Source organism: Camelus dromedarius, chromosome 36 (genome assembly GCF_036321535.1).
Source record: "Camelus dromedarius isolate mCamDro1 chromosome 36, mCamDro1.pat, whole genome shotgun sequence".
NCBI lineage: Eukaryota > Metazoa > Chordata > Mammalia > Artiodactyla > Camelidae > Camelus > Camelus dromedarius.
In genome coordinates this window covers 973,647-990,515 of record NC_087471.1, presented here as the reverse complement: position 1 = coordinate 990,515, position 16,869 = coordinate 973,647, and the positions used below count along the sequence as shown (strand labels likewise).

The window sequence follows — 16,869 nt, the reverse complement described above, 5'->3', positions numbered from 1 at the left end:
TTCTTTGGTTTTAAAATTCTTGGCATTCGCATTGTTTACCTCAACCTCTTACTTACGGGAGACCCGCTTCTTTTTCCCTGAAGTGTTTCCGGCAGTCTCCAGGTGCCCCCGTGCCCCGTGGTAGGGGAGCCCCGTGTGAACAGGTCGTCTGGTTTACCCATCGCCTGCCCGTTGGTTGTGCCGACCCCTCGCCCAGCGTTGTAACAGGAGACATCGGTTCTGGGTCCTGGTGGGTATGACCTTGTCCGGGACACTTCCCTGCTTGCTCACCTGAAGATATTTTTGCCCTTGCATTGGCCGTCAGAAGCAGCCGCTGTGTGGGAAGGACCCAGAACCAGCCTCGGGCCGCACAGCACAGTGGCCCCTGGTGCAGCCCACCCATTTCCGCCTGTCACCTTGAGGTCACATCTGGTGCCTTGAGCTGTTTGCTTAGGGTTCAGGGGACCTACTGGGCACCGAGGGGCCGTGGGTGGCCCTGGAAGGCGTGCGCGCGGGTGGACATGGGCGAGTGGAGTACCGGCTGGTTTGTGTGCTGCAGGCACGCTGGTCCCACTGCCCCCGGGGCTGTGGGAGAGACGGGACGTCAGCCATGTTTCCAGGGAGCATCTGCCACTGCTCGGCTGTCTTCGGAAAAATCGCGAAAATTGTCTAAGCCCTTAAAGCAAAAGCAAAAAAAAAAAAATTCCAACCACAAAAAATGCTGGAATTTGACTCTGAGGCTTAAAAAGTATGTCGAACCATTTGCAGTCATTAGAGGTGTCTGTCAGCGCCCATTCATAACCAGCCTCTAAACCTTCATCAGACCTGCTGGTGGCCTCTGGTGGTTCAGTTCTGACCCATGGTCTGATAGTCTGTGATCTTACTGGACCCAGGGACCCGTGTTTTGAGGGTTCCATCCTGCGCTGGGAGGGGGTGACAAGTACCCTGCAGGAACTTGCTACACCAGTGTGGAAACTCTTCTGTTTGGCTTAAAAACAACAACCAGAAACAAAGGAAGAGGGAGTTGTAAGTGGGTTCTTGAGGAAATCATCTTCTCGTGAGCGCGTCACCTGTATCTCTTCTCCTTGTGCCTTGCGCCCCTGGATCTCAATGGCAGTGGGCTCTAAAGGCCGCGTACCTGAGGCCAGTAGACAAGTCGGTGATGCTTTTGTGACTAACAGACTCTCAGCTGACAGTGACCCCGGCTCGCATTTGAATGGCTGCCTGGGCAGGGAAGTGGTGGCGGTCAGTGGCTGGGGAGCAGCTCCGGCACCTGGGTGACCGACGGGTTGCACTTCCTTTGTTCGTGGGCGCGGGATTTCACACCCCCCACCTCCAGTTTGCATAAGTGCACAGATGAGCGTGTGCTGCCGGAGGTCCAGAAGTTAAGGCCGGGTTTCTTTTCGGGGCCTTTCCAGCAATCATGTTGAGTTTATGTGGACAGACAGTTTAAGTGTTTAAATATCCTTGTTCCTCGTTATTTTCAGAGCCAAGATTTCTGAAGACTCCTTTCTAGAAACAGTTGGGAAGATCTGAGAAGCACAAGATACAGGTAAAGTCACTTCGTTTCTCAGTCTGCCTCGCAGCTTGGCTAAGCTGACACTTTGTAGAAGCCTCAGTGGGATCCAGCGGAAGGTCGGTGCTCGGCCCCTGCGGAGGTCGGGACCTGGCCGCCGCCCCCCGGGGCTGGCTTGGGGGAAAGCCCACAGGGCAGCAGGTGCGCTGCCTGTTTCTCCTTCCCTGCCGTTCTGCCCCCGACTCTTCCCCTGCCCTCTTCCTAGGCTGCAGGCCCCAGTCTAGGGACCGAGATGCTCCGTCTTCTCTTTTGGGGGAGCAGGGGGGTCATCGTGAGGTCTGATGGGAAAGAGAGGCGCTCCATGTCACCCCCTGCCCGGGATTTGAATCATTTTATGATTAACCTTAATTTTGGTCAGTTGATACCTGGTCAACCATGGTTTTCCAGCTTTAGAGGGAAGAGAAAGGCCAGTTTAATTTGTATAAACAAAAGGCAAGCCGCCATCTTCCCTCCACCCTTTGCTGGCACGCGTGTGCCGTGCGCGGGCGGGCGGGGCTGTCGCTCCTGCCCGCCCCTCCACTCGCCCGCTGCCAGCCTAGTCGTTCGTTGGTGTCCATGCGCACGGCAGTCCCGGGGCCTGTCACGCCAGCTTGGGGGGCGGCTGTAAGGAGCACGGCTCCACTTCCAGGGTCGCTTAGCCCTTCCCGTGTTGTTGGCTGGTTCTGTACGTGCATGTGCTCGGTTACCTGCTCTTTGGGGCCAGGGCTCTGTGATCTGTTAGATCTTTTCTTTCTGCTCTAATCAGGAACTCCATTCCCTCGCGTGTGTGTTACAAGTTTTTTTTCCTAGTTACCCCCTCCCCCCCCGGATCGTGTGTCTTTGGATTTTGTTGGCTGAGCACTTTTATTTTCAAGATGTAGTTTGGAATCTTCGGCTGTAAGGGAATTGAAAGCAAGGCTGCTTGCTTCTTCTGTTTAGTACTGTGTTGAGTTGAGACAGTTCCCAGGTTAAAGCCGAAAAGAGTGGGCTCTCCTGTTACTCTGTGGTCATAAAAATCATGAAGTGCGTGCAGGAAAGGAGGCCACTTCTCATTTTTATGTGAACACTAAGGGCAGAGACACGACTGGAACAGACACTGACACCAAGAGGTGGGCTGGTGCGGGGACCACTGCACCCGCTCCACAGGGCAGCACGCTGCGTGTGAGATTGGTCCACCAACTTGAGTAGAGAGGAGACATGCGTTGTTAACGTATTAAATATTTTTTACAAAGCAATAGAAAGTGCAACTCATTGTTTTAAAAACAAACATAAAAAGTGAGTCCCCTGGCCTTTCTCCCCGCCCAGAGATGGTCACTGTTAGCAGTCGGGTCTGCGTCTGTGTCTGTCTGTGTCCCTGTGTGTGTGTGTGTGTGTGTGTGTGTGTGTATGTGTGTCCGTGAGTATTTGTATCCACATGTGTCCTTGTGTTTGTGTCCGTGTGTGTCCACGTGTGTCTGTGTCTGTGTGTGTGTGTGTGTGTGTGTAGACCTCCTCCCTGGACGCACATGGGCCATCCCGGCCTGCTGCCCGCCCTGCACCTGCCTTTCCGTGCGGTCGGGCTGCCGTGTGCTCCCTGGCGAATCTTGCACACGTGGCTCGGTCCCCTGCACGTATCTGTTAACCAGCCGCCGATGGAGGTGCAGTCTCGTCCATGTGGCTTTGCACACCGGGCTGTCTGTAGGATGACTGCCGAGAGTCGCTAGGTAGTAGGAACGATTTGGAAATTCAGAATCACCTTCAGAAATCCTCCACCCGACCCCTTCACCAGCGCCGCTAGCATCAATCAGTCTTTTAAATTTTCTCGTTCCCTCGTGGGGAGGTAATCAGGCACTTTATTTTAATTTACGTTTCCTTATTAGCAGAGCTAAGCCTGCTTGGACTTGCTTTTGAAGGTAGGAAAGTTACATAAGGTAAAAAGAAAATTAAGAATGCAAATAAATTCCAGACAAGGCCAGACTTCTCAGCAGTGCCCTTTACCTACATCTGCCCTCTGCACAGGTCAAACTGGAGCCCTAAGCACCAGTTTCAGTGGCATTTCAAGTATTGCCCTGTGCGCACCGTGTCCTCCTGCCCTTGGGGAACGTGCCTGGGGGTGAATCTGGGGCCGAGCTCCCCGTGACACCAGCAGCCCCTGACCGCACGCATTCCTCCCTGGGGCGGGCGGCAGGGAAAGTCAGGCCAGGGGAGGGGACTTGTGTTATATTCCGCAGCGCTAGGCTGTCCAGGCTCAGGGACACGTGCACCCGCCCTGCGCAGGTGCCGCATGCCCTCTGGAAAGAGACGGTGGTGAGTGTCCGTGTGCGAAGGGCGATGGCGCGCAGGTGGTGTGACCCCCTTCTCAGCACTTGTCCGTCGTCCCTGCTGACCGACTGCTGATTATTTGCTATGTGCATCTGTCACCCCGCCGCCCTCTGGCCCCCATCCGGCGTGCGTGGCACCCAAGTGCCCGGTTTTGGGTGCGGGCAGGAGGGGTAAGGTGCGTCGTGACGTCCTGGCTTCTTTGCCCATGCGGGGCCACCGGCGGGGAAGGCCGGCGTCCTGCATGCTCTTCTGTTGGCCAGGGTGTCTGTAGGGGGGGGCGGGGGGTCCAGCTGGACTCAAATCCAAGGCTGAGCATGGCCCCTGCAGCTGGAGTGCTGCTCCCGGGATCAGTTCTAAGTTCTGGGGAAACTGGAGTTGAAACAATGGACTGCTTGTCCTGTGTGTGTGACGCAGAGAGCTCCTGAAACCTTTTCTGATTCCTGAGGGGACAAGGCCGTTTGGGAAGGTGGTGACATTAGCACCACAGCCAGGGGTGGGGAGCAGCCGGGAGATGGGGGTGGGGGGCAGCCTGGAGGCGGGGACGTCGGCCTGGCAGGGCATGGTCTCAGGGTAGCCGCTGTGCTCTCTGCCCCTCACTGGGAGGGGACGGCATGGTCAGGTGTGTGTCTTCTGTTCTGCTGGCCACAGGGCCTGGAGGGTGTGTGGGGCTTCACCTGCCCCGTCTGGGCAAACCCGGCAGACAGGAAGCCAGAACAGGCCCCCAGCAGTTGTCGACAGCTGTCACCAGGCTCCCCTTTCGTGGGTTCCCCGGGGGACGCCAGCGAGGGCACTGTTTAACATTGGTCTAGCATCCTGTTGTTGACCGAAGCACTGGCACCTTACAAGTGGTAGTGAGCGGTTCCCCTCTGTGACCCGCCCCTGCTGCCACAGGCAGCCGGTCCCAGAAAGGGAAGCCAAGGCGTGGGGAGGGTGCGACAGACCCCAGATGGCACCCTCCATCCGTGGTGCCTGCCGTATAGGACCCCAGCCTCTGGTCACCAGTCACATCTAGGGCTGCAGTGCTGGATCGGGATTTTTGTGCCGTAACAGAGAGCACACACACGGCATAGGTGTACATGCACACGTATGTACACTTACACACATAGGCACGCGTGAGCAGACACGGGTACACATGTACGCACATACCTGTAGGTGTATGTGTGTATGAACACACATAGATACGTGTTTGCACACAACACGAGTGTACACTTGCACGCATGTACAGATGCACACACAGGTGCACGTGTGCACATAGTCTGATACACACACTCGCGCATATACGGTGTGCACGTACATGTATGGACCTAAAACAGGCGCACGATACATGTGGAACATGTAACAGCCGTTGCCCTGTTTCCTCTGCCCCAACCCCCGACTTAATTCAGGGCCACTCGAGGGGACAGCTGCTGTGTGACAGGCCCCGACGGGCCTCTGAGTGATGGGCTCGGAGACCCTCTGGGTTCCCCCCTCCTGGCAGTTAAAGTGGGATCGTGTTCTCCTCCTGAACCGGCACAATGACGTGTGGGTAATGGGTGTGACATCGTGTGACCCCGTCTTTCTAATGGGCTCCCATCTCAGTGTGACACTTTCACATGCAGGAGGCTAAGTGCACACTCCCGACCCTCGGCTCCCACGGAAGCCAGCAGGATGGGCGCTTGTCCAGTTGCTTCCATTTGAACATTCAGGCTTCGATTCCGAGTGTGACGTCCTGTCAGTGATCGCCGCGCCAGGGTTCCCGGTTGAGTGCACAGTGGCTACGTGTGTGTGTGTGTGCGCGTGTGTGAGTGAGTGTGCTGCGTGCTTTGCTTAGCAGTTTTCCATCACACAAAGCCATGCGTGTTTCTCGGAGAAGAACAAGTGTCAAACCCTTCCAATGTCATAAAGCAAAATGTGCAGCCCCCACACCCCTCCCCGGAGAGGACCCTCCTGACCTCTGGCTGTTCGTGTGGACTTTTTTAAAGACCGTTTGAGGACGAGAGGCAGGGTCCGGTCGTGGCCATCGGGCATCTGGCATCTGCCGATGAGATGAAGACAGTTCAGAGCTGGGTGAAACCCACGCTGGGAGGCCTGCATGTGCCTCTGCAAGGACTCAGCCCATCCCCCCCGCCCCCCGCCCCAGTTGCCGTGGGCAGGGCGGGCTTGGGAATGGCCAGCGGGTGAGCGGCCGCCCGGCTGGTTCAACATTGCCCGGCTCCTGAACCGCATTGTCTGGGTGGGTCCAGCCTCAAGGTGGTTAAGAGGAATGTTTCTGTTGTCACCCAAACCAGCCTGAGCTGCCCACGTGAACGGCAGCCCTTCCCTCAGGTCCCAGAGGGAGACGGGCCCCTCCGCCGGGCATCCGCGGAGACTCGCTTGGCACGTTTGTCCGGGCAGCTCGGCCTGTCCCGGAGCTGTGGCCGTGAATGCCTGTATGAGGTCCGTTCGCCCTGGGTACTGTGTTGTGAAACTTTCTGCCCCTGAGGCCTCGCCTGGCTTCTCTCCAGCTCTGGCCTTCGTCTTCCAACTGGGATGTTTGCCTTTCCCCCGGTCTGCCCTGCCCTACAATGGACCACATCACTGAGCATTTTCAAGACTATTCATGCCGTAAAGAAAATAAAACAGGAGGCGGATGGGGGTGGGGTGGGCAGCCTGGGAGGAGGTGGCCTTGAGGCCAGGTGCCTGCAGGAAGGAGCCAGCCACCAGGAGGTCCTGGGGCGGTGGGGGGCGGGGGTGTTCAGGAGGTGGGACCAGCACATGCAAAGGCGTTGGGTGCATCCTGTGGCTGGGGGTGGGGGGGTGCGTTATGCACAGGAGGGGCGGGAGGCCAGGTCCCCTCATCATGCGCCCTTGGAGCAGCATTTTATGCAACTCTTGTTCTGCTCAGGCACGTCTGCCGCTTGGTGAGCAATCCTGCTTCTGCAGAAGCGTGTGAGCCCCAGTGTGGTGCGTGGACGCACCTCGCTCTGCTCCGTCCTCGAGGGGGTGCTGCCTGCAGGGGCCTGTGTTTGCGGCTGCTTCACTCACTGAGCTGCTGGCCTCCGGGCTGCAAGGAATCAAAGCATTGATTTCTTTTTTAAATTTCACTAATTTTTATGAGAGCAATTAATGCACATGGTTTTAAAGTGACATCGTTCTTACGAGAACAAGCAGCAGCTCCGGGCCTGTCCCTTTGTCCCTGAGACAACGAGCTGTCACTGTTTTAGCCGTTTTGGGTATTGTTTCCTTCAAAGTGCTTGTACCTGTATTTCCTGCCTTTGGGGTTTCAGACGCTTCTTTACCATAGAGGATGGGGAGTGGGGCTCCCTGGGTGCCCTCCTCTCGCTGCTCCCCCGCCTCCCGGCAGGGACCCTCCTCGGGCTTTGTTATCCGTGCCCTGTCAGTGCTGCCCACAGCCGGACCGTGACGAGTTCACTTGGATTACGTTCCTGTCCAAGGTTCCCGTCCTGCCTTCCCGGAGGTCAGTGGCTGCTTCGTTTGGAGGGCGTGGGCGCCATTTGTGTCTCTGTCTGTGTTACTAGCTCATCCTCAGGCTCTACCAGGCCCGTTACCCTCACTTTCAGTGCACAGACCCGCGGGTCTCTCCTGCGCCCCGCTTCCATGTAGCGCGCCCCATCTCCTGCCCCCAGCTCCCCTTCCTTCTCGGGAAGACCGGGGAGATGGCGCCCTCGTCCCGGTGGAGCCTGATCGTCAGCAGCTTTCTGAGAAGGACTGCGAGGGAGCTAAGGGTGAAGGCCTTCCGTGGTCGAGACGTTTTCTGTGCCGCACTCCTGGTTGGTAATTGGGCTCCGTCTAAGGCTCTGCGTGAGAACTCATGCTCTTCTGGGGATCTTAAAGGCGTTTTGCCGCCTCCTGGGTGTCAGCGTGATTGTACGGGGCCTGGTTCCTCTCGGAAGCTTTCGGGATCTGCAGCTGTCCCCCGGGACTCTCGCATCGCACCACGGCGTGCCTGGTACCTCGGTCTTTGTTCATTCACTGCACTGCTGGGCGCTTCCGTTCTGTAAGCCCGTGGGGCTTTTTGTTGTTGTTCTGGACATCTTTTTATTATTCCTCTGATGATCCCTTACGTGTTTTCACTCTCTTCTGCAGCTCCAGCTGTCGGATCGGGGTCTCCAGAACCACCTTCCAGCTCTCTTATCTTTCCTGTCCCTGTTTTCGTCTCTGTCACATTGTTCAAGTCTCAGGAACCTGCCTCGATTTTACCTTCCAGTCCTTCGACTGAACGTTTTGTTTCCTTCATCACCGTTTCAGAGTCGAAGGTCGCTTTCATCTTCTCCGGTTGTGTGTCTTGAGGCTCCTCCCTCTCCAGCCGTTTGGTGCACAGAGTCGGTTCATTACCAGCGGGGGTGTGCTGGGGCTGGCGGTGAACACAGCCCGTGATCAGAAACTAAATTATGGGGACTTAAGTGAACTGTATGAAAAATAGAGGTGGAGGGAAACATGCTCGAGACCCACCACCCCCTGTGCACTTCACTGTTTCCTGCTCTGGAGGCCACGTGCCCGTTGTCTGCGCGTGATGGAAGTACCGAACACCGGTGTGCTTCTGTGCACTGCGTCCCGTCTCTGTCCCGGGGTGCCGTGTTGGGAGCTTGAGAGCAGCGTTTACACCCCTGCGGGGGGCATACACTGCGAGGCGGGCGCCCTGCCCCCGGGGAGCCGGCTGTTAGGGTTTGCCAGCACATCGCTGCTTATGCTTGTCTGTTCTCTCTAGTTCCCAGGGTTTGTTAACATCCTTGTGGGCTGTTATCCTCGCCCCATTTTTATCCGATGAGTTTGTGTCCTTTTAGGGTGTCAGAATGTTACTGGGTTTGAGGAGTGAGTTGAGGTGAATCTCTGTGTTCTGGGTGTCAGGTTCCAGAAGGGGGAGTCTCCCCCCTCCCACTCTGGGTTCTAAGCCTGGCTGCGGTGCCTGTCACGGGATGTCCCGGGGGGTGACTTCTATCAGGGACCTAAGCAGGAATTTGTTCTTGTCGGGGGGCCCCTGCAAACCGTCTCCCTCCATCAGAGACTGGGCTCCAGGCTGGTATTTGAGGGGAAGTGAGACATCCCAGGGGGCCTCACATCTGTGCCCCACGGCCTGGGGGGCATCCTGGGCTGTGGGCACATCTGCATAGGGCTCCACACATGCTCCTTTTGTGGTCAGGAAGGAGCTCTCTGAGCTGGCGTGTTTTTTAAAATATAAACTTTCTATTTAAGAGCAGTTTCAGATTCACAGTGAGATTGAGTAGAAAGTACGTGGAGTTTCCCTTCCCCATTTCAGCGTCCCCCTCCAGAGCAGTAAAAACCCTCTGCGCCCTGCCTGTTCATCCCTCCCTTGCCCTAACCCTGGCAGCCACCCGTCTTCTCCCTGCCCTGAGGTGGAGCGTTCCTAGAAAACTTAGCCTGTTTGGGAGCTCAAGGCAGAGAAGCTGTGGGGAGGCACTGCCAGTCACTGATCAGTCATATGGAGAAAAAGTCTTCTCCAGGAAACCCCAGTGCTGTGGGACTTGCACACGTGATCTCTGGAACAGACGCACGTGGAAATGCTCTGAATGGTTCTGACAGGCGGTGGGAACACAGCCTGCAGATGGGCCAAGCGCCACATATCCAGGCATGGCTGGGACGGAAGGTGGAGGAGGCATGGAATGGGAGAGGCTGGATAAAGGGTGGACCGAGGTCGCACACTTGGGTTTAACATGAGTGAGAAACATCTCGTGTCGGGAAATGATATGTTCTGATTTACATGAAAAGCATTATTCTGGCTCCTGCTGCTGTTTGGTAAATGTGTTATAGGGAGGTTGTGTCTGGCTGCTGGTAACAACGATCTGAAAAAACAGTCACTTAAAGGGATTAGTAGTTTATTATCAAGTCTAGAGGTAGGCAGAGGAAACCAGGTGAAAAGTCTCCAGTTTGTTGTGAGGGCCCCAAGTTCTTGTGGATTTCCACTTGGCTGTTCTTAGAATTGACCCTCTTATCTTCACATTCACAAGATGGCTGCCAGAGCTCCAGCCATCAGTTTCCAGGCAGCAAAAAGAGGAAAGGCTGAAACCAAAAGGTACAAACACCAGCTGAGTCAGCCTTTTTTAGAGAGCTTTACTGGAAGTCCTACCTAATAACTGCTGTTCACAGTTCTTTGGCCAGAGCTGCCAGCAGGGAAGCTGGGAGATATGCTCAGCTGGGCACACTGCCACCCCAGGGAAAATTAAGATTCTGTTAGTGAGAATGCAGGGATGTGGATGCTGGGACATGAAGCGAGCAATCTCTGCTCCAGGCAGCAGGCTGAACAGAACCAGGGTCGGTGGGTAGGAGGCTGTGGAGAGATCAGGATGAGAGGTGAGCGTTGCCTCGCTCGGAGCGGACGTGGGCCTGGCGGTGAGCCAGGCGGGCATCCAGTGCTCCTCGAACCCCAGCCTCATCTGCACAGACAGCTTCCCCCAGGACCTCCGCGTCCCGGGGCCGTGCGGGATTTCTGCAGTGTTTAGTGTTCGCTGGACACTCAGTGGGGTTGTGTACTGAGCACGTTTGGGCAGCGTGAGACCTCACCTGGCCTGGGCTACGAGAGCCTCCGTGTACCTCACTTCTGTACTGAGGGCAGGAGAGCAGGGTCCCCACCTGGGGCCCGGGCCGACGGTGACATGTGACCCACACGGTGGGCGCCCCCAGAGCTGGCTTGCGGAGGGTGAGCACTGACAGCCCCTCCGTGAGGCAGCCCTCCCTCCTCCCCTCCTGGCCTCCTCAGCTTCCCGCTGTATCTGGTGTTGCGTTCAGCGTGGGTCACGCCCTTGCCGCTGGGTGTCTGGGCTGGCTGTCCCTGTGGGCCCCCCGTGCGGGGCTTGGCCAGCAGCCGGCGCCTGTCCTGTACACAGTTGTGTTGGCGCTCAGCCACGCTCGTCCATTCACCCGTCATCTGTAGCTGCTCTCGAGCTACCACGCTGGACAGAGGCTCTAAGAATCAAAAAGCTGAAAGTAATGCCCATCTGGTCCTTTGTGGAAAGAAGTGCCAGCCTCCGTCCAGGATGTGCCAGTCCCTGGAGAAAAAGACGGACTCCGTGTGCTCCCTGACTTCAGGGGACCAGTCAGGACGGAGAATAGATGCTGGGTGGACGGGGAGCCTGGCTAGTGCCTCGCGCCTGAGCAGGGAAGGTGGGCGGGCAAATGAGGCCTGTTCCCTGGAGTCTGGCCCTTGCCTGGCATCTCCCCAGTGGCAAGTCCTCCCTGAGTCCTGAAGTGGAGCATGAGGTGTAGTGCCCCATGCAAATAAAAGGACCTCCCAGAGCTCCGCCAAGGGCACGCCGTGCTCTCTGATGGGTTTTGGGGTCGAGACAGGGACACCAGGGGATGTGAGCGGTGACGTCCCTGGGCGGAATGAGGAAGGAGCCGGGAGAGCTTCCTGGAGGCAGTGACCGAACCAGGTGAACAGGAAGCCGAAACTTCTCCCCAAACCCTCTTGGGAGGTTAGGTTTGGCCTGAGGTGTCAGGGAACAGCAGGGCAGGTGGCTGGACAAATGCTGGCCTGTGGCAGGTTGGGGGGGGGCAGGGAGAGGCTGAGCCAGGAGAGGAAGTGAGGGAGCTGGCTGCCCCTCACACGTCCTGACAGATGGTGGTCAGGATGCTGACGGTGATGGCGGGTGCGAGGGGAAGGTTCCGGGCAGGGACGGTCCCGGGGCTGTCAGTTGGACAGATAGACCTGGAGGTGGGTTGGCTTGGTGGGGGTGGAGGGAAGAGGAGGAGGTGAGGATGGCCGACTCCTGGGACCTGCAGGGGCGGGGAGGGGGGAGGGTGGAGGCAGCTGCTCCACCGTATTGCAAGAGGGCACTCGGTATGAAGGGGTTGTGTGCCCATGGACGCCGCGTGGGGCCTCCCGGGGCAGGTTACTCTGCAGAGCGTGGGGGCTTCTGCCGTCACTTAATTGTACCCCCAGGTGTGGTCAGCAAGGGTCCTGCCTCTTCTTAGGCCGCGTTGTGGTTTAAGCTTCCTCCTGAGAAGTTGGGAACCAGTCCATCTCAGAGTGTCACTGGGATCCTGGTGGTGCCTCAGGTCTGGGGCAAACCCCAGTGCTCAGTTGCCCTGATGCCCTGATCTGGAGCGGGGCTCTCCTGTGGCCCCCCCACCGGGACCCTCGCAGAGGGTGCTTGGGACTGAGCAAGGGGGAGGCCAGGACTGGAGGGCAGAGTGTGGGGGCCAGGAGACCTGCGGACCCCCAGCCCCACAGTTGCTGTGTACAGCTCAGGGCTGTTTTTTCCATCGAGTGTTTCTCAGTGACAAAGCAGAGCCCATGACCACTGTCCCCATGGGTGCACACTGAGGGTGAGGCTGGAGGGGCGAGGCCATCGGGGGTGGCCCTGTCCCCTGCGGGAGGTCAACTACTCCTGCACGACCAGGACATGCGTGCGTGTGTGTGTGTCTGTATGCGTGCATAGGATTGTGCTTGCACAGGCGAGCGTGTGCGTGTGTACCCGTAGGCTTCGGCCTCTGTGCCGCCCTCCGGTCTTTAGCTCTGACTGTCGCCCTCGATGAGGATCACAGGAATTGGGAAGCCGGAGTCTGTGAGGGAAACTGAAACCCGGATTCCATTCCTTCTTTCCCGTCGCATTACCAGCTGGACTCGGCGGCCGCACGGGGAGGAAGCTGGGCAGCCAGGCCGGCACTTGTCCCCCTGGCCTGGGTCCCCATGTCCGTCCTGCATCCCGGGCTGACCTGAGGAGCGGGAAGCCCCGACTCCTGTAACCCCGCCTGTGTCTGTGTGGGGCCGTCCCCCGGGGCCCCGTGTCCTCATCGTTCTGCTCCTCAGCAGACGGAGCCCGTGGCTGGGGGTGTGGGGAGAGCAGAGCCATGGGGGATGTTGGGCAAACGGAAAGCAGGCGCTATTACCACACATCCTTCCTTCTCACTTTCTTCCAGAATTTCTTCGGAAGGCCGTAAAGCAGCACACTGAGAGCGCCAGGCGGCCCTTGACCCTGGCGGCGCTGAGAGCAGCCCGCCCTCTCCCAGAGCACCGAGAAATGCGGGTCCTCGGGGCTGGCGCCGCCCCCCAGCTCCCAGCTGTGCTGCAGGCCGTGGCCCCGGGGCTCTGAGCAGCACCCAGCCGGACACCCACTGCCGGGTGCTGCCACCCACGGGCGTTTGCTGCCGAAATCCCCGCTGCGGCCCAGCCGATGAGGATGTGCGTCCCCACAGGGGGGCTGCTCACCGCCCTCGCCGTGGTGTTTGGGACAGCGGTGGCGTTTGCTCCCGTACCTCGGATCACCTGGGAGCACCAAGGTGAGGGCAGAGCCCTGTCGGCGGCGCCGCGGCATCTGAAGGGAGCGGCCCCCGCTCAGATGTCGAGATGCAAGATGCGAAGATGCGCGGGAGCCGCTGGGTCTGCCGGGTCTGCACCGCGCTCCTGGGAGATGCCCGGATAGCCGCGGCCCCTCGCGGGGCTGGGGCACCGCCTGCTGCTTTGGGTTTTAAGTCAGGGGCCCAGGGAGGAAGCTGAGCGTCCTCATGCCTGATGTCTGGTGCCCGCCGCCCAGACGCAGACCACACGGAGGGCCGTGCTTCGAGGACATTGAATTACGTGTAGTTGAGCTTCAGACTAGCGGTCTTCGTTTGCCGTTTATTAGTTTCCGTTTTATTTATTTCCTCTCTTGGGAGCTGTGTCTTGGGGCCCCGGACTTTCAGCCTCAGTGGACTGAGGGCTCCGCTCCTGGTCCTGGTCCGGGGCCCTTGCAGGGCTGAGCTGCCCCGCGCAGAGCCCGGTGGTGCCTTTGTCCTGCGAGCATCTCTCGCCAACACTGGACGTTGAGGAGAGCGGGGAGCGGGGACACCTCCCCCTTAAGTAAAGTCAGAGCTTGGGTGATATGCAGAAAGCCACGTTCAGAGTTGACGCTGGGATGGTCAAAAAGAAGAGACATCTTCCAAAGAAATAGTGTCGGCGAGGAGGAGGGCGTAGCTCACGTGGTGGAGCGTGTGCTTAGTTTGCACGAAGTTGTGGGTTCAGCCCCCAGTACCTCCCCTGAAAATAAATAAATAAACCTGATTACCCTCCCCGCAAAAACCAATAATCATAGCAATAACGTTGATATGCTTGCGTTACTCCTAAATCGCTAACCCCTAAATCGCTCATTTTCCTAAACAGCTCTGGATGCAATCAGCTAGTAAGTGGAAAAGTCACTGGTTTCTGTGTTTTGTAAGTTTGGGGTGTTTATCCTTGACAAAATGTTTGGGTTGAAAGATACAATCGCTGAAATAGATTATTTTAAAGGTGTTGAGGTAGATGGTTTTTTTCTGAATAAGAAAATCCTAAGCAGTTATGTTCTTTGTAAACCTGACCGGTGGATGGTCAAACACACATACAGGGGAGGTTGGTGGGAGGCGGAGGGAAGCCCGGTGGCCAGAAGCTTGGGGCTGGTCTGCAGTCTCCTGGGAGGTCACAGGTGACGCCGCGAAGAGGTCGTGCTGCTGGGAGGCTGCACTCCGAGGAGGTCACACTTCCAGGAGGTCGTGTCCCTAGAAGGGCACATTCCTGAGAGGTCACACTGCTGGGAAGCCACGGGGCAGGGTCTGGGCCTCATACCTGGTGGCCGCCCGGGGGGTCGGCTCCACCCGAAGGTGCCTGAGTTCCGGCCACCGGGGCAGCAGACCCCTGCATGGTCCGGCCGTGACGGCGCAGTGGAAGGAGACCGGGCGCTCAGGGTGTGTCCAGGCTCAGAAACACCCAGAATGTTCTCTCCTTCCCCCTGACCTGCCCCTCCCCCCCCCCAGAGGTGCAGCTGACGCAGTTTCACGAGCCGGGCATCTTCAACTACTCGGCCTTGCTGCTGAGCGAGGACAAGGACACCTTGTACGTGGGCGCCCGGGAAGCCGTGTTTGCCTTGAACGCGCACAACATCTCCAGGAAGCTGCACGAGGTATGACGTGGGCTCCGCTGGGCTCTGCCCAGGGTGTCAGACCCTTGCTTGGCGTGTGGCCTGCTCACCCCCAAGGCCGGCCCCACAGACGTCCTGCACACCTGCTGAGCAGCCTGCCCGCCTACCAGGACCAAGGGTCCTCTCCTCCCAAAACTTCCTTTCCGCCCTGTGTCCACGAAGCCCCCTTGCGGGGTTTCCACTGGGAGCCTCTGTCCTCCCTGGGCTGGCAGCTCACCTGGGATCACCCTCTTTTTATCTAGGATGTTTGAAAATCTGAGGCATACGTGGGAGCGGAGGGAGTGATGTGATGAACCCTGTACCATCGAGGCTCCTGCAGGCCAGCGGTTCACCCCCGTCCTCCCTCCCGTGTCCCCCTCCTCTGCGCCCCCCGGGAGGCTGTGAGGCAAATCCCAAACACTCTTCATCTGCAGGTGTTTCCCTGGGCATCCCCTATAGGAAAGGACGCCTTTTTTTTCTCTTTAGAATCACCAAAGTATCATTATCACGTCCGAATCATTAACGTCATCAGATAGTCAGGGTTCCCGTTTCACGGACTCTCTTGTAAAAGACGTTTGACTGTTCTGTTTGATCGGGTTGAAACCAGGCTGTGGGTGTGGCCGGGCACTCTGTCGAGGTCTGTTTCTGGTAGCCGCCCAGGGTCCACTCGCTGGGAAAGCCCCTCGCAGTCCTGTCCGGCCCCCAGCCTCGGCCTGGCTCCTGTAACAGGCAGGACCCTCCAGCCAGCCTCTGCCCGTCACAGCCCAGAGCCACACGCACGTTAAGGGTTGCGAAATGGGATGTTCCAACTCTGCCTTTCCTTCTCCGCCTGTGAGCTGGCACGTTGTCTGTCAGCAACTGATCACGCCTCCCGACGCCGGTTCCTCTGGGAATGGCAGGACCAGTGCTTGAAATCCTTGCCACGATTTACAGGTTTTCAAAATAATGAGTTCATTCTCTCCAAAGGGAGAGAGTGAGTGTTTTGATGGATTTTTTCAGCACGACCATGACTCATGGATTTAAACGTGTTGGAAGTGCCCCGAGCTGTTCTCAATGCTCGGATTGTCCCCTCCTGGCCTCTGACGGCCTCTCTGTGGCTCCCGAGTCCTTAGACGCGACCCCAGCGGCTGGTGTGGTTTTCTTGCTCTCTGGAGTCGAGCCAGTCCACACTCATCTTGTGCATTTTCTGCCCCAGACGCCTTGGTTTTTTGGCTTGGTTTTGTCTTAATCTCCAGAGTCAGGCGTAGGGCTGATTTCTGTTTCACGTAAAGGAGATTCCCACGTCACCCTGTGAAAATAAAACACGTAAAACTGCAGGGCGCTCAGAGCAGAGGGAGCCCGGGCCTGCCTCCTGGAACTCTGCCCCACCCCCTGTCCTTCACATCCCCTTCCCCTGGGCACCCCCTTCCCCATGACGGGGCCGATGCCGCCCTCCAGGGTGTCATCCTGGGAGAACCGCGGTTCCACCACGCACACACGCCGGCCCGCGGGTGCTCGGTCACTGCGGCCCCTTGGGGTGACCGAGAGGCCTTGGGCCCCGCAGACGTAGACGAAGAGAAAAAGTGAAAGGGCCACAGCCACGCCTCAGGGCCACCCCAGGAATGTGGCCAAGGGCCCGTCAGAGCTCCGTTCCCGCGTCCTCAGGCGTTGTGCGTAGATGATGATGGTTAAACTCTCCGCATTTTGATTTCTAAAGGCGGCTACTGTTTGCAATGGGGCTTTGTTCTGCTTTCGTGGGGCCTGGTTGGGACTCCCAGTCCTCTGGCAACACTGCTGAGGGACTCAATTCACTGCCGTGGAGACGCTCTGTGTGCCTCCTGACCTCTGAGCGCCCAACGGCCGGCTTTGGTTCTCGAGGGGGGAAATAGATTATAATTTGGCATCAGTCCTGGAATATCACACAGGCAGATGGGGGGTCTCGGGGAGGGGGAGCAGGAGTGCGGGAGCCTTCGGTGACGCAGGCTGTCGCTCCCCATCCTCTGGAGGGCGAGGGGCCGAGGCGCCGCCAGCCTGACCCATAGACCTGGTGCGGACGGAGCAGGAGCCCAGAGCTTCCCGCGTCTGCGGAAGGTGCTCCACCCGCGCGCTGCTCCGTCCCCTTCCCCTGCTGCCATCACGTAACATTTAGAGACTCATCATCCTGCCGTTTCTCTGATGGTTCAAGTAAACGGCAAAGACTTTTTACTGGAC

General features: G+C 58.0%; 1 protein-coding gene across 7 annotated transcripts in view; it reads left to right on the top strand.

The window, feature by feature from the left end:
• Nucleotides 1-16,869, top strand: part of SEMA4D (semaphorin 4D) — a 109,510-nt gene that overhangs the window by 62,095 nt on the left and 30,546 nt on the right. For 5 of the 7 annotated variants that reach the window (XR_010379175.1, XR_010379176.1, XM_064482427.1 and 2 more), the window contains exons 3-5: nt 1,467-1,531; nt 12,692-13,051; nt 14,537-14,682. Coding sequence is in view for 5 of the 7 variants with exons in the window: in XM_064482427.1 (XP_064338497.1) it covers nt 12,946-13,051; nt 14,537-14,682 (252 nt within the window). In the remaining 2 variants the exon portion in view is untranslated. The remainder of the gene's footprint in view (nt 1-1,466; nt 1,532-12,691; nt 13,052-14,536; nt 14,683-16,869) is intronic. The other 2 variants (XM_064482426.1, XM_064482425.1) reach the window with 1 other exon arrangement.